The following is a 21,965-nucleotide window of genomic DNA, read 5'->3' as shown; positions in this document are numbered from 1 at the left end:
CATTCCACTGACATGCCTGTTAGCTACACAGTGCTGAATAGCAATGAAAATCTTGGGAAATACTCAAAATCATAGTGCTTCTGTGCTTCCCTTGGTTCTTTTTCTGCCTCAATACACTGCCTGCATAGACTGCTGGTTTTACAGGTCTGCCTATTTAGAGGCACATGCATCAGACACACCATAGCTGAACGCATCTTACAAGAAGCTCCAATCCACATATTCTGTACAATCCATCATCATCATCACTCTCCAGCCTCTTGTGGACATGAACAGAATTCGAATATATGATAACTAAGTTAACTTAACTTATTAATTACAGTAACTAAAATGTAACTTGTTCCAAACATCTAATAATGTTACTCACATAAGTTGGTCAGTGTACAGACAGAAGTATGCTTTGCAAGACTACCTGTTACAATGTTCTTCAGGATCACGTCTTTGCTCAAATAACATCTCTTTGCCAGATCATCCAAAAAAGACATTTTTGTAGAGATATTATGGGATTTTCGTCCCTTAACTTTGGAATTTTTTAACATAAATATCTCCATTTCAGGTTATCAACTTAAATATCCTTTCTCATAGCCAGAAGAAAGAAGCAAACAACTCTAGGACCAATTATCATAATTATGTACGAGAACATAGGTTGGACAAGAAATTACTTTTCCCCTCCCTTGAGTACCACGGAAAGTTAAAGTAAGAAAGTCATATGACAGAAATCTGAATTCAGCTGAGACAAATCCCACCTTATGTCTAACTCCTTTGGCTCTTTTGAGTCAAAGCTGTTTTGTTGCAATGCGCCCAATTTTCAAGAATTTATGTAACATTCAACAAAGCCTTGCATGACTATCTATTTTCATCTTGGCAAATTTTTTAGCTAACCTCAGCTGCTTGGTTGACTTTTACAAGAAACAGACAGCAAGGTCTACTACATACACCTAAACTAAAGAGGTCACCCTTTATATCCTCTGTCATTCACTTCACGTGAGAAGTCAGCACCTACATCTGAATTTGGACTTAATGCTTACATATAATATTGAGAATTACATATAATTTGGTGCTTTGATTACAAAACCCCAAACACACAGCTATACAGTGTACAGCTTTTGTGATAAAAGTATTTTAAATTTTCAAAAAAGTAAAAATGGTATATAGAAAGTACTGTGATATAAAACTTGGGTAATGCTACCTAAGCTATGCATCAGCAATTGCTGAATAACAGAGCTTTCCAAAACCTCATAGTATGTCTTTCTTTCCTATTTCAAAATCTGTTTTCTGGTTTCTAATTTTCTTTTTCAGAATTCTTGGAATTAATACTGAGGAGATTAGAAATGAGCAGGAAACCCAGTAACCACTATATGCTTTCCATTTCTGGCCTTCTGTCTTTGAAAGTTATCATAAAGGAAGAACTGCTATCATGAGAGGAGCTCAACATTTGAAAATTAATCCATCTTCCACAGTATGTGAAACCTTTGATTCTGAAATCTTAGCATCTTACAGTTATATCTATTCTGCAGTAGAAATCCAATTGTGGATCAGAAAATATCTATTTCATAGTAAGTTAAGGTTCAATTACAGTATTCTTATAAATTTTATTTATGAAGCATGAAAGCTTCCTATTATAGATAAAACTCAAAAGACCATATACAACATCTGTAAAAATAAAGAGATCCAATTGAGTTTATATTAATATGCTTTTGCCTAGAATTCAGCATGCTGGTGTCAGCAAAGCACTTAAGTATGAGCTTTACTTTGAGCCCATGATGAAATACTTAAATGAATTAAAGCAAACTACTAACTTGCTTAAGAGTTTAGTTACATAAAATCCATCTTAACTGTGTGGAAAATCAGGATAACTATACTGTTTTACATGCCCCTTAATTACTTTTACTTTCCGTATTATTATGTGGAAATATGGTATACTAAATTTTATGATTCATATATTTGACATAAATTTGCCTATTGTAAGATTAAAGGATTCAACCAATTAGACAATAATATAAAAATATTCAGAGTAATCTTTGTACTTTTTTGTTGTAGTTTATTAGAAACACTCTCCAATAGACAACCTAATTTTTTAATTTGTAAAGCATGGGGCACAGATAGTGTTTTGGAACTGTGGGTCATAGACTGATAAACTTGTTCCAAGAGGACACAGTTACAAACTCTCTAAAATCAGTCAGAACTCAAAAGTAAAATATTTTCAATATTTATCAAAGATGTAGACACAAACCTGCAAGGGGTTGAGCTGAGCACACTTCTTACTGAAGACATGATGGAATATAAAGTTGCATATTCTTGAATTCATGCATTTGGCAAACTACTTGGAACTTAGCTCACGTCTTAATGAGGAAATTAAAAATGTTGAGCTAACTAGATGATTCATTTAGAAAAATTAAAAGGAATGTTGTTTTTATTCCAAGTCAGTGTTGAAAACTATCTTCAATTAAAAATAATTATTACTATAAAAAATAAAACAGAAATTTGCTTGGATGAATAAGCTATTTCTTTCAATTTTTGTTTTCCATCAAATGTTCAAAAATTAATTGCAAACTAACCTGGATACATGCCTGAGATAACTCTTTTGTTTCTCCTATGTGCCAACAACAATAAAACTAACAATGAAGTAAAACAAACCTCATGTATTTCCACACATCTAATCATAACTAAAATTAAGAATCTCTAATTTGATTGCTTTAAATGGGAGATACTCTTTGCAATTAACAGTGGTTTTGCTTAAGTAACAAAACACAATTAGAATACTTGTCAGCTAATGAAGTTTGATTATATGAAGTATTACCTTTCCCCAAACTCTAATTTAAGAGGGTTTTTTTTTAAAGCTGGTGGGTTTTTTTTTTATTTCAAACAGATATCGTATCATTAGATTTGATTATAAAACAAGAAAAAATACTTTAATCCTTTTTAGAATCATATTTACCAGAAGTCATGCTACACAAATTCAGAAACATTTGGAAGCAGGTCCATAAATCAGGGCATCAAAATTGAGTCCTATTGTGATCTCTTTCCAGAATATCCTCACATACAAAATATATGAGTGTTTGTAAATGAACACAATACATCTATTAGGACTAAGTGCAAGAATGCATGAACTTTAAAAACACTGACCACCACAAGCTAAGAAAATCAGAACTTCAGTTACTTTCCCTACATGTACTGCAGTTTTCAAAGTCCTACTGAGTGTCAGCTACAGACTGACAGATGCCCAGCTCCTGAGGCTTCACCAAATATGAAAGCATTAAAAATAATTACAGTATGGCAAGGTTAAGCAGTTCCATAGTAACTAACTCAGCAAAGCACAATATGAGCTTGACAAGCTCAGTATGAGCTTGACATCACTGTGGGCAACTGAAAGGTTCTGTGTTGCCACTGGCAAAACTCTGAAAAGAAAGATGACTAATTCTGTTGAACAGGTGAGATTTAATAATGTTAAAAATGAACAGCTGCTTTAAACTTAAAAAAATAATTATTGTTTTAAATTACACTCTGCCCTATCATTATAATTGTCAAAAGTCTGTTGACTTTTGGTTTCCATCAATAAATCTTGTATGCTAACAATAACCTAAAATAAAGCACAGCTCATTGTCTGATTCTTTCAAAACTGGCATTTTCAGAATATGATTCAAACACACTAGAAATTTGGGTTGGTAATTACATACTCCATCTCCAACAGTCCAAACTTACTACTACATCATATCCTAGAGAGAAAAAGTTAAGACTGTTTGAGCAACACTTAAGCCTTTTGTTAAATTAGACCACTACAAAATCAATCTATGGTGAATGTTTTTGATAGGTATCAATAAATTTATTTTTCACCGAATAAAAAGTTTTTAGGATAGTGTAAAATCAAGTTGCAATCCCAAGTGAAGCTGAACATTTTGCATAAAATACATACCAACACATACAAATGTATGAAAAAAATCTATGAAACCCTTATTAGTTCATATATCTCTTTTTCAAATGTTGAAGGAACATCTATTCTCTCTCTCTTTCCTCAGTAGTTTACTGGAAATAATTTAATTTAAAAATAAATTTTACCAAAAGTTTTATTCTGCTCTTTAGCTCCTACTCATTGTAACAAACTAAATACAATACTATGTGCTGGATAACTTTTGCATCATGAAAATTAATAATTTGAAATAATAATAAAGTGAAACATGAAATCTAATTCTGAAATAAAATAAAGCAGTTGACTTTCCAGTTTTACATGAGCTAGAGAGAGAATACCAAAGTTATATTGTTTGTTTAGCTGAATACCAAAGTTGTATTGCCTGCATCGTCAACAATTTATACATTGTACTAAGTCCTCTAACTCATTATTTCAAGTATTTTGCAAATTATATAGTATGATCTAAAAACCTATACAGTCTATTTATTATCCAGTCTGATAATTTTATCTTTCTGTATGGAATTTTTTCTTTCTTTATGCCTCTCTTTTTGAATTTGCTGTTTAAGGTAGCTCCTAGCACTTTCTGGGTTCTTAAATCTGAATATTCTGTAGAATGATGCTTTTTTTCACATTTTAAGAAACAAATAAATACACCCAAAACACTGCCCACCACCACTCTTTGGGCTTTCTTGAAAAGAAAAGATGACAGTACCTGGTGGGCCTGCAACAACTGCTCAGCAAACTGACGGACTCCTGAGAGGAGAAGGGATATTAAAGAATTTCTTAGTATGTTGTTCCTTCCTAGCAAACCCAGCGTTTGTGATACAGAATGCAGTGCCTGAAACTAAAGAGAAATAACAGTAAATTTAATCTTTCAAAATGCATCTCAGTCTTTTTTTATCTTAAACGATCACTTTAAGTAGAAATGGGATTTACATATTAAAATGGTGAAAGATAAAGACCAATTCAAAATTTTAGCGTTTAAAACTGTATTGATTACAGACATATGAGATCTATGAGAAATCGATATCCATCCTCACAAGATTAACACTACAGGAAACTGTCACAGGAACAAACTTCTCCAAAAGTGTGAACTCCCCAGGACACCACTTTTCAGGATTAGATGTCATCATACCTATCTCCTCTCATAGCAAATTGGTGACTACCCTGCACATACAGTTCTGCTTTTCACAGCTTGACAAATAAATGAACACATTCTTTGAAATTCAAACATGTAAGCTGAGAGTTGTTCTAAGCTGTTCTGTCAATATAGTTATCAGGAAAAAACCTGATTAAATGCAAACTGCTAGAAGACACGCTATGTATCTGCAAGTATTTTCAAATTCAAACAATTCACTTTCATATTGTTCTTTAACAATGCGTTTCTCCTGAACCACTAGAGAAGTGATGTAGACTTACATGAGAATTATGTTAGTAATTTTTTGCCACAGTTTCTTCTACTAAAAAAAAAAAAACCAAAAAAAACCCCAAAACCAAACTGTTTTCTTTGTTCCCTGAAATTGAAATAAATAGCTATTATGTAATGAAACATACTTCTCTACAAAGTACACAAGATTTTTCTCTACGTAAATATACTGGGATATTTCAAAGGAAAAAGAAGTAAGACACATTAATTACAATTAAAATAACTTGTGTTTTTATATAAATGTGTATCCCCTATAATATTAATATTCAGTAACTCTTTGTAAATGAGTATTTTTGACTGACAAAAGGCTATTCTTACACAAATCTGTATGCCTAAAAATAACTATGATGCCTTAACCACTCAAAACAGATTACTGCATCCTATTAACAATCTAGATTATACCTTCAGCCAACTCACATGTGTATACACATGCAGACAAATATCTATGTATCTATATATATATATATCTATATACATATATAGATATACCTATGTACACACATATATATGTGAATAAAAATACTTGCCCATCATTTACAAGTTTGCATTGGATGAATCCTGCTGGAAAACTTTTCCAAACACACGAAAGACAGGAAGGTGTTCCAGTAGCAGACAACATGATTTTATTTAGGGGAGACATTTACCTTGACTTTACTATGGTTTTCAACAGTCTCCTGTAAAATTGTCACTGACCAAATTTTGGGCTGGGTAAGTGGACAGTGAGGTGACTGAAATCTTTTGCTGTAAAACCCATTAATTAGGAAGCTTCGCATGTGCAGTTCTTGCTTGACTGCCTGATCAGCAGCTGATGCAATGTCTATTTACCAGCCTCTTCCAGCTGGTAAAGAGTTGGATCAGCTTGGTTATCATCTGTGCAACATGAGACTCCTATGCACAGCCAGAACAATCCAACTTTAATAAAACTTTGCTCTCAATCATCTCACTTCTGCATGTAATCCCAAAACAAGCACCAAGAGAAATCTACAGAAGACATACAAGTCTCAAGTTCAGAACCAAATCTCCATGCAGAGATACAAAGTAAACTCCTCCAATTAAAAACAATTTATAAATTGTACACATACAGCTTTGAAAACCTGTGTAATTGAAATAATTCATCAACACACACACCAAAGAGACTATAAATATGAAATGTGAATGAAGATGTGATAAAAATAGGTTTCTGAACAATTGAAATGATATGAAGGGATAATGTAATGCATGCACCTACATATGCTTTGAGGATACATGAATTAAAATGAGACTTTCATATACTGGAAATATGTACCCTTCCTAACAAAACAATGAGTCCTCTTTCTAAAAATAAGGTAGAAATTACCATTTTGAAAGTGTCTTCCACAGTATCTACTAGAAACAAGTTTGAAAAACCTGGATAGCTCTGCCTTGACAGCACCCCTGTTCCCAAAGGTACAACTGCTTCAACTCAAGGTTTAAAAAATGCTTAAAAAATGGCACATTTTTCAGTAAAGTTACCATTCATTTTTTATTTCTTTTAATAAATTAAAGAGGGATACAAATTTTACAGTTCTATATTTTCAGAGAATAACATTGAGTATACTTGCTAATTTGCCTTTGGTGAGCAAGCAAACTAGGCAATCCAGAGCAGTTTTTCAAGGTTACCTCTCCCAAAGATCACAGTAAAACTTGAATATTGTTGTTCCTGTTTAAGCTCTTTTCTATTTGCTTACATAATTTTTTGATAGATAATGAAGCAATGATTTTTTTTTGATGTAATTATTACTACAAAAAGTATTAGCAGCTGAGATTTAACTAAAATAGAATCTTTCACAAAATTTCCAAATCTTTTATGGTTTGGCAAGAGTTTGCATTTTCTACTTGGAATTTTGGAAGACTAGATAACAAGGGATCTTGAAATTTAAAGACTCAGCCTCTACTAAGAGAAGTAGGTATTTTGTATTTTGTAATGATGCCACTTAGGGTACCTGAGATATGAGTATCAATGGCACAGCAAAATGCCACTGGTGAACTTATTAATATTTAAAAATATTCTTATTAAATGTATCCTTATAATAAAAATATTTCCCAGTAACATTAATGAAAATATATTTTAAATTATATTTAATAAATATTGACACTGATATTTTAAATCCCACTGATTTATTAAAAAACGTTGGTTTTATATTGTATCTTGGCAAATCTCTTACATTCCTATAAGAATATTTTAAGAAAATAAGAGACAACAAAGAAGGTTAAAATAATGTTCATAGACTGTATGCATTAAATGCATGTAGAACAAATAAGCATATAAGCAATGCAGCATATAAGCAATGAATCTGCAAATAGCAAACAAAAGTAAGACCTTGTTGTACATCAATGTTCATGTATTGCTAATTATACTCTGGAAACATTAAAAAAAATCTAATAGTACATAGTTTCATTAAAGATAAAAGCATATGTTCAGCTCTCTAATCTATCCAATGTTAAAAAGGAACAGAAATCTTTTAATCCCTTTGGCTTGTTTAACGTTGTAGATGAAATAAAACCAATGCATTTCAGAAATTGTCAGGTAAAAGCAGTCAGAGAAAACTAGATTGTAAAAAATATACCATTAGAAACAGGAAATAATGGAGTCTGGTTCACTGTTCAGGTCCTTCATCGCCTCCCCCCAGCCCTCCTCCCACACCTCAGGTTCTGCTGTCTTCCACGTTATTCAGGATGCAGAGCAAGAGAGGGCAATGCTGTGACAGCAGCTGGGAAGGATGCGTGCATTGTCTACGTGGCTGTTGCCAAAATGAATGTATAATGTCAACATTCAACTTATCTCAGGCTTACTAACTTGGTCTCTCCTTCACCCAGCTACAGATTTTAAAGCCTACTTGAAGGTATTATTGACCTTTCACTTCTTTCCAAGTGATTTCAGGCTGACTACCAAAAGTTACTTGCAGAGGAAATGACTGATAACTAAAGTAGACAGCATACACACTGTAAGCCCTGTTTCCCAGGAAACAGCATAAAAAACTTAAGGAACTTGTTTTTTAGAACTCATTTATCAGCATGTTAGATTTTATTTAATAGTGGATATCTAAAATTTCTGAGTTTAATTCCTTTGTGAGTTGCATGATTCACTACACCATGCAGCTGTGACAGCTGCACCTTACTTTCTGTTTTGCTAATTTACAGTTTTTGTCCTAAGTAACAGCTCTCTTTCCCAAAAAAAATAAAAAAATTACATATTTGGCAGTAGAGGACAGGCAAATAATTATTGCAGGAATCCTCAAATTGTGAAGTGTTACAAACAAAACTATTTTAATCTTTGACTTCACATTACCCTTGCCCATTTAGTCCAACCTGACTTCCACTCCTAATCATCAACGCCAGTTGAAAACCTCACTTTTATACAGAGAACATTAGCACTCCTTTTATCTTCACATTGCTACCTTTGTTAATTGATGGTTCTCATGTATCTCTCTCTTCCTGTTTACTTGCCAATATTTCTTCCATCAGTCTCGAAAATTGATACATATTATTTCACTTCTTTGCTCTATAGACCACATCTCCAGCCCTTACTCAGCCATTCCCCCTTCACAGAATCATACAATCATGAAATGTAAAGGTTGGAAGGGACCTTAAAGATCATCTACTCCCAACCCTCTCTGTCACGGGGAGAGACATCTCCCACTAGACCAGGTTGCTCAAGGCCTTATCCAGCCTGACCTTGAACAGCGGCAGGCCTGGCACACCCACAACTTCTAAGGACAGTAAGTTTCAGCATCTTACTGCTCTCACAGTAGAGAATTTCTTCTTAATACCTAGGCTAAATTTATCCTCTTTCATAATCTTGTTCATACTTTTCTCCACTCTTCTTAACCTAATGTTCTCCAGTAGAACCATCAGTTGGCTTTTCTGCTGCCGGCTATCAGTATCAGGCTTGTCCCTGGCACTCTGTGGGGTGATATGCAAAGATTAGAGCCATGGGGTGCTAGTGAGGATCCTCTGCTGCTGACTCTGAAACCTGCTAGCCACACTGAAGCACACTTGCAGTCTTAAGGAGATGAGCCAGGGACTCCTGAGGTAACAGAAGCCAACAGGGAAACACCAGGGAGGCAAATGTCTGAAAGGAATTCATGGGTGTTCCTCTAGGAAGGTGATATGGGCTGACAACTCAGCTGAAGTGCCTTTACACCAATGCACACAGCATGGACAAAAACTGGAGGAGCTGGAAGCCACTGTGCTGCTAGAAAGCTACAACCTTGTTGCCATTACTGAAGCTCAATGGGAAAAATCCCATGACTGGAGCATGATTATTGAAGGCTAAAGAGTGTTCAGAACAGACAGGGGAGGAAGGAGAAGTGGAGAGATTGCTCTCTGCCTCAAGAGCTGGACTGAGTGTGGAGAGCTGCCTTAGAAGAACAACCATGAGCAGCTTGAAAACCTGTGGCAACACAGGGAACCTTGTGACTGGGATTTACTACACGTCCCTAGTCAAGGGAAGCCTATTGACTAAGTCTTTTTGCAAGAGGCATTAAGCCTACAGGCTCTTGTCTGATGGGGAGTTTCAGCCCACTCAGTATCTGCTGATTTTGTCCTGTATTTCTTCCATAATTGTACCTTTAGTGTATGATCTGTATCAGCTGAGGCTGGCTGAAAGAGGAAGATGGACAACATTTTCTTTCATTCTTTCTTGTCTAGTTACTTCTATGATCCACTTTACTGAAGTAAATGAGGGTCAGTCAGTTTGGTGATTGCTTTCGACAGTAGCAATTTTCAAGACAATGGATTATGATTACCATTTGACTTAACTCTCTACATAAGGACAACAGATTGCTGAGAAAATTTAATTCAATAATCAAGAGATTCAAGCATTGACTCTTACTAGACCTCAAAATCCAGGCAACATGTTTTAATATTCATACAAATGAAGTTCTCTTCCCCTATAAAAGCAAAACCTTTTGGCAGATGAAAATGCACCCACAGCATTCCCCTTGGGACTCAATTAATTAGGAAAACTGAAGCCTGCTCATTTTACACTTGAAAACCACCAGTGACATGAAAAACTATTTCTAAATCTTATTTGTCCCTAAGCAGGAAAGACTCTTACAAACCAATGAATTTAGTCCTGTCTTGGCTGTGGCTGACAAAAGATACTGCAAACCTATACACAGTTGGGGAAATTTATTGTCAACCACATCTAGCTGTAGCATGTATTAAATGCATACTGTTGCATGTATTCAAGCATCAGAGTAAATTTATGACTACTCTCTTAGAGGAAAATTCAGTCATTAATGAATCATATAAATTGTATCCTAAATAAGAAAACATTCAAAACCATGGCTCTGATGAATGTGTGCTGTTTTAACTGCACAAGCACACATATACATTTCATTATATAATTGCCACTGAGATTTAAACATTTCTCTTTCTGCTTTTCAATGTGTTACTTTTCAACTTGTTACTTTCATGAAGAATTGTGAATTCTTTCTCACACAAATACCCAGTAAAGGCAGTAAAATACTACTCAGAACTCCTGCAATTGCTTTTCTGTTAAATGTTATCAATAGTATCAATCAATCAATTCTGAGCAGTGGCGAAATTTTACATAACTGCTTTTAGATGAAACATGAGAGGAAAAATTAAAATGGGTAGTAAAACCCCAAAGAGGATAAGAGAATTTCCTAAAACTATGTTGATGTCTTAATGTCCCTCCAGATGCTAGTAACTAGTTAATGCTAGTAACTTCAAAACAACTATCCTAAAGGTAGCCAATTTCTGAAAAAGAAAAAGGTTTTAAAAAAAGGAAAGAAATATCACATAACCTTTTTTTTGTGTGTGTGTGTGTGTGTTGTATGACTGGAGTGGCAATTCATGACTTAACATCATCTTCAAAGTCAGTACTGATGTTTTAAACATAGCATGAGAAGAAGCAAACAACAGACCACTGAAACACATCTCTCTTCTTTCTAGGTCTTGCTTGAAAGAGATTATGAGAAAGATGGGCCAGACAGATGAGGTATTTGTTGAACAACAGCTCAAAACAGCTCAACGTTAGAATCCCAAAAGTAGTGTCTTTGTGTTTTAAGGTTAACTCCTTAAAACACAAGGTCCAAGAAATACAGACAGATCTCTGTAAAAAAACCCAGGGTGAAGGCCAGGATCTTGGCCTGTAACAGATGCATTAGCCAGGCTCTGAATTAAAGTAACAACTGCATCTAAAAGAAGTACAACGACTGAACTGAAATTGTCTACAGTGCTGACAAACTTGTGTGACCCCGCTAAGGATCACACCACAGAAATCCCACGTAATGCAGAACCCTGTGACACACTCAGCCATGACAGCCTGGAACACAACTGAATGGCCCTGAAAGAGGCTAAAGATACACCTATTTTTCTTCTATCTCCAAAGTAATGAATGAGACTCTAAATTCCCTCACAATAACTATTTTGAAGTTTCACACAGCTGTATAGACAAGAGATGTAAATATGTCACATATAAAGCGTCTTAATTTCTGTTAGACGGCTTTGACTTTTTAAAGCTAATTCCATATATTATGAACCTACAGCAAGCCCAGATTCACCACAGGAGGCTTCCAGGCAAGCTCCAGGATGTCATCTCTGAAGTGCTCTACTGCCATGAGCTGTCCAAAACCTCCACCAGAAATACAAAGCACATATGCTACACTAAACAGCACAGGGAGTTGGGAATCCCCAGTGCCTCCATATAACTGCTGTATTCTTCTGATACAGGAGAAATTATGCCCTGTTCAAACACATTCTGGACAACAGACACAAACATCAACACAACAGGCACATTGCAGTGCCAGGCACATTGCAGTGCCAGTGAGTGAGCGAGAAATATACATTTTGCTGTGTCTCTGTGGAGGTGGATGAAGACAAACATTGTCAAATCCCAAGCAGGTAGATTAAGCACAAAACAATGTTTCAATGCTTCCTTTCTGAAGTTTCTACTCCACTGGGGCTGTAATTACATACCATTGCTCCTACCAGAGTTTTCCATGCAAAATGTTTTCCCATGTTTTGTCAGGTTGTAGAGTCCATTTGAAAGCCAGAGCCAGTGGCTCTGCCAACTGAGTACAATCTCACAGAGTTTTATAGTACACTTTGGTCTGCTTGAAAGCAGGACTTGAAAGGAACCTACATAAATAAAACAATGGTTCTGCTGACATAGCAGAGTGTGTCAGTGGAGTGACTGAACACAAATGAACAACTTGCAAACTGCAAGGCAATACACACCCCTACAAACCCCCAAGGTGTCAGTGCTGAGGACTCAAAACCTGGTGACGGAACAAAGGACTTGCACCAAAGATCAGCAGTGACTGTCACACATTTTGCTGCATGAAAGCAACAGCTCATCTGTACCAGAGGTAGACACAGGATCCTCAAAAACTTTTCTGTGGCAGCCATACAGGGATGCAAAATCATGCCAGCAGAAGGTGCAAAGTTAGGCCTTGCACAGATTGTTGAACCTCTGAAACTTCATGCTTCACCCTGAGCAGATGTGACTTGAGGTTCCTTTTTGGGATATTTCCAGAATGTTTATTCCAAAAGATTATGTGTCTAACAACTGTGTGCATATTTCTAAGCTGCTCTCCAAACATGGGGGGAAAAGAGAAAATTTTAAAAAGGGGAATTCAAAAGGCTATTTTTAATTATTTTATATAAATAATTTAATATTTTATGTAAAATAATTTTTTATTTTCTGCCACATACCTTAATTGATCAACTTTTTTTTTTTTGTTTTTTCTTTTTGATACCTATGTCAGTTTGGAGTTTCAGGTCAGACTCTATCCAAGAGTTTAGGCAGCTTTAGGCAGTTGAATCCAGGAAAAAATTCTGAACACATATCTTTGCTGGTTCTTACAGCTTCCAATGCTTTATAATTAGAAACATTTCAAACAATAGGACTCTACAATTACAGCAAGTAATTCTGCTGCTGTTTTTATTCCTTTACATCTAAGGTAGAGATAATGATTCCTTTCCCAGTTCTCAAAGATTATTTAAAGTTATTTAACTTGCTGTGAAAAAATCGGAGCTTGCTTTTGAAGATGTAATTAATTAATTAAGTGTAATCCACAGCCACTTCTCTCTATGAGGTTTTTGAAGGTGTTTCTCACAGACCTTTGTCCTTCTTGAAAGATCCTGACAGTTTTAATGATGAGGATGATAAAGGTAAAGCTGTGTCAAATACTACATTGCTGCATGGCTGTCCATACAAATGCCTTCTGACAGTAAGGTTAGATACAACAAAATTCTTAATATTTTTATGCTGGAGGGATTTAAGTATTTTCCTGGAACTGAAATTCATACAGTTTGTGATTCTTTCCAGAAGATTGCCTTGTAAGTAATGGAAATTTTTTTTAAAACCTACAATTGTGATATTTCAATCACCACCTGCATAAAGTGGGAGATATATGGTACACAGCACATGATAAAATTTACACTACTAATTCTGAATGCTACATGTTTATTTCCATTTTGAATTCAGATTAAAGAAAACCAAACCTCTAATCTGGGAACCTCCAAGATTATCCCTTAGTAATTGGTTTATACAATTTTTAATCTCTTTGGATCTGTTGACTGAAGTAATGGCTGCCAGTAGTAATGACTCTTACGTCAATATTTTGGTGGAAGCAAGATACAACACATCTCATAAAAAGCCATCTGTTTTAGTGAAGTTATTCAGAGAAAATATGCCTCTTTCAAATTATGAGGACATACTCCATCTCTCCTGAATGATTCATAAAAATACTTTGCAGGCCTGGAACACCCCTGATCCACCAGAGTATTTTCTCCCATTTAAGATGTGACACCTCTCACTTAGACTTTGCCACATTCCTCCAATCAAGAGAAAATCCATCTCTGGATAATCTCTGGATTTCTCTTCCACACTTAAATTTATTTCAATTATTTACTGACTTTCCATTCAGGAAGAGGATGGGAAATGGTGGAAACACCATCATCAATTAAAGACTGTTCAAACTTTTTTTTTTTTGTACCCAGTGATCACACACACACACACACACACACACACACACACACACAAAAAAAAAAAGAGCCACACCTGTATAACTCCATTCCTGATGCCATGGAATGCCAATGGAAGGTATGATCATATCCTTTCAAAACACTGACCAGGAACATGTCCAATTAAAAACTGAGTCTTGTACCATGCTGACGTTAAAGTGGAAATGTTTCTGGTACTAGAAACACAATAGTCTTGGAAAGATTTAAATCTGATTGCTTCCTAACCAAAATACAGGTACATGCTTTTCACCCAATGCCCTCTTAATTTGGTGACAGTACTTGTTTGATGTTCACGTTCTGGGGTAAACACTCAATACACAGTGAATTAGATGGATTTTAAATCAAGACAAATGGGTACATCCATCCATAGGCATACCAGATGTCCAGGCTCTCATTTTGAGAGAGGCAACTTTAAAATTTATCCTAGAATAGGGACCTAGTACTCAGTAAACATTCTTTAGGCTCCAAAGATTACAGATCATTTGCTCTTATTACCTACATAGGGACACTAAATTGGTACATCTAAGTGTCAAAAAATACCACCATCATGTCGTTCCAGGATACTCTAAAATCCAGAATAAAAACTAAAAATCCTAAAACAGGCAATGAAATTCACTACCTGTAGGGCATCTTGTGAAGAAAGACCAGGGATGTTTCAGTTGAATAAGGAAATTAACAAGATGATACAAGGAACAACACACACTGATGAATACAAAAAAAAATGCAGGTCAGTCCTACTTGTTTATTTTTTTAACGCTTCACTCATTTGCTTATATATTTTTAAAACACAATTTTGCAAGTAGCTAGAGAATGATGGACATCTGAAGCAAACAAACTATTTTATTTAGATGTTCAAGAAAGAAGTTCATTACATATGAATGAATATCTACAGTATATCTCCATATAGCAAGAGAAACAACGTGTTTTTCCTGCATATTATCTATAAAGTTGCTTTAAACTGCATTTTTATCAGTTATTTAGAAGTCCTATACTTGGAAATAGGCTAGAAGTTCTTGCATGCATGAGCAAGAACTTTTTCAAGTGCTTCAGAGCATTTATTATCCATATTGCTGAAAAAAACAATCACAAAAATCTCTGGTGCTCTTCAAAATATAAGATAAACTGGTATTTTAAAAGTGTATAAAACCAGGAGAATATTATAGCATATGGAAGTGGAATATGAAAGAAGGAAAGTTTTAAACTTACCCTATTGACATTCCTGTTTCTTAAAATAATTTGAATTAAATTTTTCTTAAATTCTTCTATCTTCTTGAAACATTTCTTCAAAACATGATTCGATAATTTAGTATCAGTTATTAAACTGAGCAAAACACAAACTCCTTCAGTAAGAAAACTTGGAGCTGGGAATTTAGGACTGTTGTAAAAAAATATCAGTCCATCAAGCAACTGAGACACTGAATTGCATATGGTGAAAGAATCATTCTCAAGCTCTGAGAAGTCTGCTTGAAGAATTCCTCCTTCTGACAGTTTTTTTATTTCAAGCAAACGTTGCAAAAAATGCACTGGAGCAGTCAGAGATTGCTCCTTGCCTGTATGGCAAAGATTCAACGGGGGAACTCTTTCCAACCAATGTTTAGAAGTGTTGACATTGTGCTCAGATTGGTGAAAATCTGAAGCTATGCCTAAAGAATCAAATGCAGAGTCATTACAGACATCACATCCAGAGTCTTCTAGCTGGCTTGAGTAACTTGCAGGGTTTATAGATTCTCGACCCAGAAGAGCTTCAGCAGAGGTATCCTGTTTTCCTGAAATGCAACCATGGAAATTACATTTGTGCAATGCTTACATACATGCTTATTGAAAGTGCCATATATACTTTCTCCTTTTTGCTTCCATGCAAAATTCATGTAATACATGTGTATGTTGGCTCCCCAAGAACTTCCCATGACTAGAATTTAGCTGTGGAAGAAGATATTTTTAAATTAAAGTGAAACGTTTCAGAAGTTAATGTCTATTTGTGAACAAGATGTTTTATGCTCACAGTAATATGAACAGGAATTTTGAGTTTAAAACCATCAGAAATTTTAAGTTTTCCTAGATATAATTTAAGTAGACATAAACAAAAACAAAAAAATTAAGTGAATATCTATACTCCCATTAATTTCCAGGGAAGAAAATGCATGTAAATTTCTGGTCCTCCAAACATTTTCACTGCTTTTATTCTCAAAATCTCAGACTGCTTTTAAAAGGCAGTGAAAGTCTGTTACTATTACTGCATCAAATAAAATATTCTTCTTTATGTATACTCTCTCTCCCCAGTCAGGCAGGAAATTCTAACAGTCACAGTTGAAAAGAACATTAGGTTTGATTTTTTCATTATTTAACAAAGAGGAAATTCAGAATCAAAAGCTTCTTCAGTCATCACCTATCTCACACCACCTCCTTCAAAGACACACAAACTACATTACAAAAGTATACAGTACATTCACACCAACAAATTACTTCCGTGTGCTATTGCAGAATCTCTTTCATCCCATTTCACATATTAAATACATTTAAGTATTTATGCCTCTTGACATAAACTCAGCTCTAGGTGACAAAAGACACCTGTTCTACATGCTATCTATGCCAAAAGATCACAGTCAAAACAGAGAAGTGAAGACAAACACCCATAAACATCTCAGTGCCATGAGGCAAAGCTTGAACCCCATCTAACCAACTCCTGGCCCAGCCCTACGTACCGGGGCAGAGCCACAAACTACTTCCCCTCTCAGTCTTGGAAAACTTGCCTATACTGTTCATTTTCCACAAGGATCCCATGCAGTACCATACTCCTCTTAAATTAATTAAAAGAAATTATAGATGGTTTGGCCACACAGGAAATAGATATTTCATAGCAAGTTAAAAAAAGCATTTTTAACACAGAAAACATCCCTAAGCAGCAACCTACAGTATTCTGTATGTTAATAAAACACTACTCAAAAATTTTCACATGGACTTCATTAAATTCACCATTTCAAATTAAATTCTGACCATCAATTCAGTCTCTGAAAACATACCAGTACAAATGAAAGTACTATTATCAAGATCAAAACTAGAAACATGGTTTATTTATTTATAAAGTTGAGTTTCATGTTTTTAACATTCAGACATATTTGAAATTGCACAGTATTGGCACCAACTGACTTAAAATAAAAGAGCTAACTGTAGGGAAATTAACTGCCATTTCCAGGAGGTAGGAAAAACTGGACTTTTAAGGCCAGCCTGGCATTTTATAGATTAACACTGTTTCTAAATGTCCTGCATAACCAAACTTGGAAAGAAAGCAAAGAAGCAAAGCACACTTCCCATGGTCTGACTAACAAGAACAGGAATCCATCTTTCATGTCTTCTCTCCCTAGGGTTTTGAGCAAAACACATTTCAGAAGAAAAAAAAATTGAAAAGTGGTTTTTGGTGCCATTTAAGGAAAATATGCCCTTCCAAGGACTCCATCTACTGTGAGTTCCACTATATGGTTATTTTGTTCCTGTTCTCAATCCCGTGGGACAACACGAAAATTGCTCATGAGGATTTAATGTCAGAAGCAGCAAAGCAAGAACTGCGCCAAAACCCCATATGTATGTTTTCTGATTCTCTTGTGGAAGTGTAAAAGGAAAAAAAAAAAAAGCCAAACACTGAAGAGGTGAAAGAAAGGTGAAGTAATGAGAAGAAAAAGGGAAGAATAGTACAGCAATATCCATAGAAACCAAACTTAAGATGTTCCCAAATAAAAGAGGTAGGGTATTCAATGAAACACTCCTTCTATTAGGAGACAATATTGCATTTATGGTTAGGTTCCTAGCCACTGCAATATCTCCTGTTTCACAATGAGCTTCCAGAAAACCCTGTTACAGTTAAGTCCCCCATATCAGTTTATTTCCAGCTAAATGAATAATACAAAATGCTTAAAATTGTTACGCCATTTACATGTTCTAGTCATTTTGGGAGGAGGTGGCAGTTATGTTGTAAAAAAAATAAAAACGCACCAGGAAATACTCATTATTTCCCTCTAAATGTCTAGAAATAGCTTGTAATTTTTTTCTTGAAAGAAGCTAAACTCATTACTTTGTACTTACCTACTATTCAAATGAGAAAGCAGTCTTGATGCTCACACCATGTGGTTATCAAGTAAAAAAAACCAACAAAACACCAGAAATTGCATTAAGCCTGCCTCAGACTAACAAGGATCTTTAAATACTAATTTCAAGAACATTTGACTCCAAGTGTATTGGAACAAGAAATATGAAAATTTAGTATGTGTGATAAAGTGATCACAAATTTTACAATACCACAAGTAATGAAATATCTGGTCGTGAACAATTTTACAGTCTCCTTAAATTTGTCACATCGAATTCAGGATATATTTAAGTTCTTAAGTCCTATTTAGTACTTAAGTTCCTTACTAAACTGAGATCCTGAGCTAAAAAACAAAGCAAGCTCCTGAGCACCGAGCAGAGCAAGATGTGGTCCCACAAAGAGCCCTGGGGTGCCAAGGCTGAAGAACTCACATCCCTCTACACATATCCACTACTGCAGAAAAAGTATGGCCTGAAAATCAGAAGCTACTCAAGGGATGGGGGAGTGACTTACATAGTGCACAGCGTGTCAGTAAGGTGTGCAGGCACTAAAACTCAGAACTTACATATTGCTGTGGGACCACAAAACAGCGCCTTTCATCAGGGCAGTGAGATGCCAATCAGCCCCATGGTTAGAGAATAGGGAGCCTTTGGCAAGTCCTAAGGAGGCAGAGCCCTAGAAAAGACCAAAGTCAATACCATCTCCAACACTCATTCTCTCACTACCCAGTGCAGATAGGAAGAGGCAGCTTGTAAAAGATCCGTGTAGTAGGAGCTGGGGTGGTGGAAGATGCTTTATTAAGACACTGTACTGATGGCTGCCTCAGACTGGAGAACATTTGAAAGAGAAAGGCCAAATGCTACAAGTAGTTCTACATTTAAAACCTGGAAGAAGGGTCCTCAACTGATGAAATTACTGTGAAATGGTAAAATGATCATCAAGTCTTCTGAAAAACTTAATCTACCTGCAGTTTCACCATCAACAGGGACTGCAGAACAGAAAACTGGCTTGAAGGTGGCAGAGGTGAGAAGCAAAGTGAAGACATGATCTGAATTATGCAAAGAAAAAATTACTTCATTTTCAAGCATTAGACATTGTTTATATTCCCTCATTTCATGAGCAGACACACAGATTATCACTTGAAAATCAAAACCACTGACATCAGACATATAAAGATCTCTTAAAACTCAGTTACAGTTGATACTCTCAGTTCCACTTCTAAAAGAAAAAACAAGAGACAACTGAAAATGAGACATTCATAGCATTCTGCTTTTCAAGTAGGTGTTCAGTCAATAACCTCTAAAAGGAAATGAAAATATAAGTGAAATTATGTCCACATCTACATTTTTCAGAGCTCTGTTACTCTTCATTTAATTTTCATTGATCGGTTTGTTTGAAGTGCACTTTCCATGAACAATGTATCAAGTTTATTCTCTTATTTGAAATCCCATACGTTTTCTTTGCCTTTCTTTCATGTGTAACTCTGCCTCTATTCTGCTGTTTTCATTACTAACTAAGCTGACTGGTGGAGGAAAAAACAGCTCTCCCCTCCTCATGAGCTCTTATGTGTTTAGCACCCCATTGCAACCAAGCCAAACTTCTATTTTCATTATTCCATAATAATAATTCCAAAATATTATTATAAGATATTATTCGAATTCTCCAAATAAGAAGTCTTAGAATAGAAGTCTTGTATCCCACACTTTGCTTCTGTATCTCCATGGGGGTTTTTTGTAACTGGCTTGGAAAAGAAAGGTCCTTTGTTTGAATGCAAGGTGCTTTTTAATGCGTTTTAATGCTAAAGGTGCATGCTGACATATTTTATCCCATTTAGGGATAATTTCACAGAAATTAATATAGGACAGATTACGTAAAATTCTCAGATTGTTCAATGCTAGGATTTAAGTGCTTCTCTAAAGGCTTAGAAGCATATTCTTCAATTTGTTAGGGATTTTGCTTACATAAAGCACCTAAATGTTTAGAATTCAGCAAGAACTGAGAAGGATTTTGAGGATATAAACATTATTTTTCAGGGATCTCTGTAGATGACAGCACAAATCTTCTGTAGTTCGAGTCAAACAAAGCAAACTTGCAGTAAAGATATGAAAGGGCAAATAACCAGGTGACAAACATACCCATTTGGGTCAGTTAATGCTCACCAAGCAGCTCTGACAACAAAAGATCTGACAAGCTTTACAATATTGATCATCTCAATGATGTGACTGAAATGTGAGTTCTAAGCCAGATGGGATATTTCAAAATAATAAATGAATTAATTTTATCTCTAAATAGACTACCTGACTGAACTGGTAGTACTAAATTGTAAGCATTATATCTTATTAAAAATGCTGCTCATTATGAAACAAACTGGGCTTTGCTAACAGACAAGAAATAGCAGCCAATGAAGACTGTAGTGATCTGGACGCAACGTAGTGAGATGAAGGCTAAAATGAGGTGGACTCCTTAAGAAGTCAGCTAAAGTGTACCTTCCTAAAAACATGGCTTTTCTTGAATACAACATGGTATAAATGCTTAGCTTTTCTGTCTATATATCCAGAAGGACGAAAACAAAGATCTGCTTGAGAAACTAGATTTTAAGTTTGAGTTGGGTTAAGGTTGTCCAAAGGGTTTTGAAATCTCCATTCTCAGAGATATTTAGAAAATGTCTGGACACAGGCCTGCACAACTGGCTCTAGATGACCATGCTTGACAAGAGGCTTGGATGATCTTCAAGCAGATCTTCAGTAGTCCCTTCCAACCTCCATCATTCTGTGATTCTGTATTTCCAGGAAAAAAATTGACTGATTCTTATCTTCCCACAGCAGACTTAAAGGCAAAAGAATCCTAATTGCCACCTCTTAACCTGTTTTTACTATATACATTCAGTTTTCCCCAAAACTATCATTCTGTTACCCAGAAGAAAAGAAAATAATCTACACTAAACTATGAACCCCACTTGCTTTTATGAATCTTATTCCTAATAATCACTACACATCTTATAATGAATTAATAAAATAATAACAAACTCTATCTCTTGCTGGAAAAATTGAGTTGATTTTGCCTCTGAATGGGTTCCTTACACAGAAATCTGGGAAAAAAGTGTTGTTTATTGGGTCCTTTTGCCCCAAGTATGTGCTTAGAACAGCTGTTGCAATGCCATCAGATAAGACATGCAGCACCTGCTTTCAAAGGGAGAAAGTTTCCACAACCAAAACAGACCTGTTATCCATGGGAGGAGCAGTACTCTGAGATTTCAATGAATCATTACACTCCAGCTGGTGCTTTTTACAGATTGCAAATTAACTTATTTAATTATCCTGAAAAGGCCTCAGCTTTCATAAAGTTCCCCATTGTGTCAATACAATTATAGAGAACAGATTTATCTCATCATCATATTCCAAGAGCCATATTCCTATAAATCTGTGCTAAACACAATTTAACTTCATTTTGGCCATCTCACAGATCTGCTTTAATTTCTTTCTTCTCCTCATAAAAACATAAAATACTTTTTAGGTTGTGAATTCCTTGCCATGCTGCCT

The 21,965-nt window shown here is 35.4% G+C and overlaps 1 protein-coding gene across 1 annotated transcript in view; it reads right to left on the bottom strand.

The window, feature by feature from the left end:
- MEI4 (meiotic double-stranded break formation protein 4) overlaps window positions 1-21,965 on the bottom strand; it is a 68,210-nt gene that overhangs the window by 31,560 nt on the left and 14,685 nt on the right. Inside the window, exons 3-4 of the mRNA XM_041477335.1 lie at window positions 15,555-16,114; window positions 4,617-4,748 (exon numbers count right to left, since the gene is read on the bottom strand). Of these exons, the coding sequence (XP_041333269.1) occupies window positions 4,617-4,748; window positions 15,555-16,114 (692 nt within the window). The remainder of the gene's footprint in view (window positions 1-4,616; window positions 4,749-15,554; window positions 16,115-21,965) is intronic.

The sequence above is a fragment of the Pyrgilauda ruficollis genome, unplaced genomic scaffold (assembly GCF_017590135.1).
Source record: "Pyrgilauda ruficollis isolate IOZ18807 unplaced genomic scaffold, ASM1759013v1 scaffold40, whole genome shotgun sequence".
Taxonomy (NCBI): Eukaryota; Metazoa; Chordata; class Aves; order Passeriformes; family Passeridae; genus Pyrgilauda; species Pyrgilauda ruficollis.
This window is presented reverse-complemented; position numbering and strand designations above follow the sequence as displayed.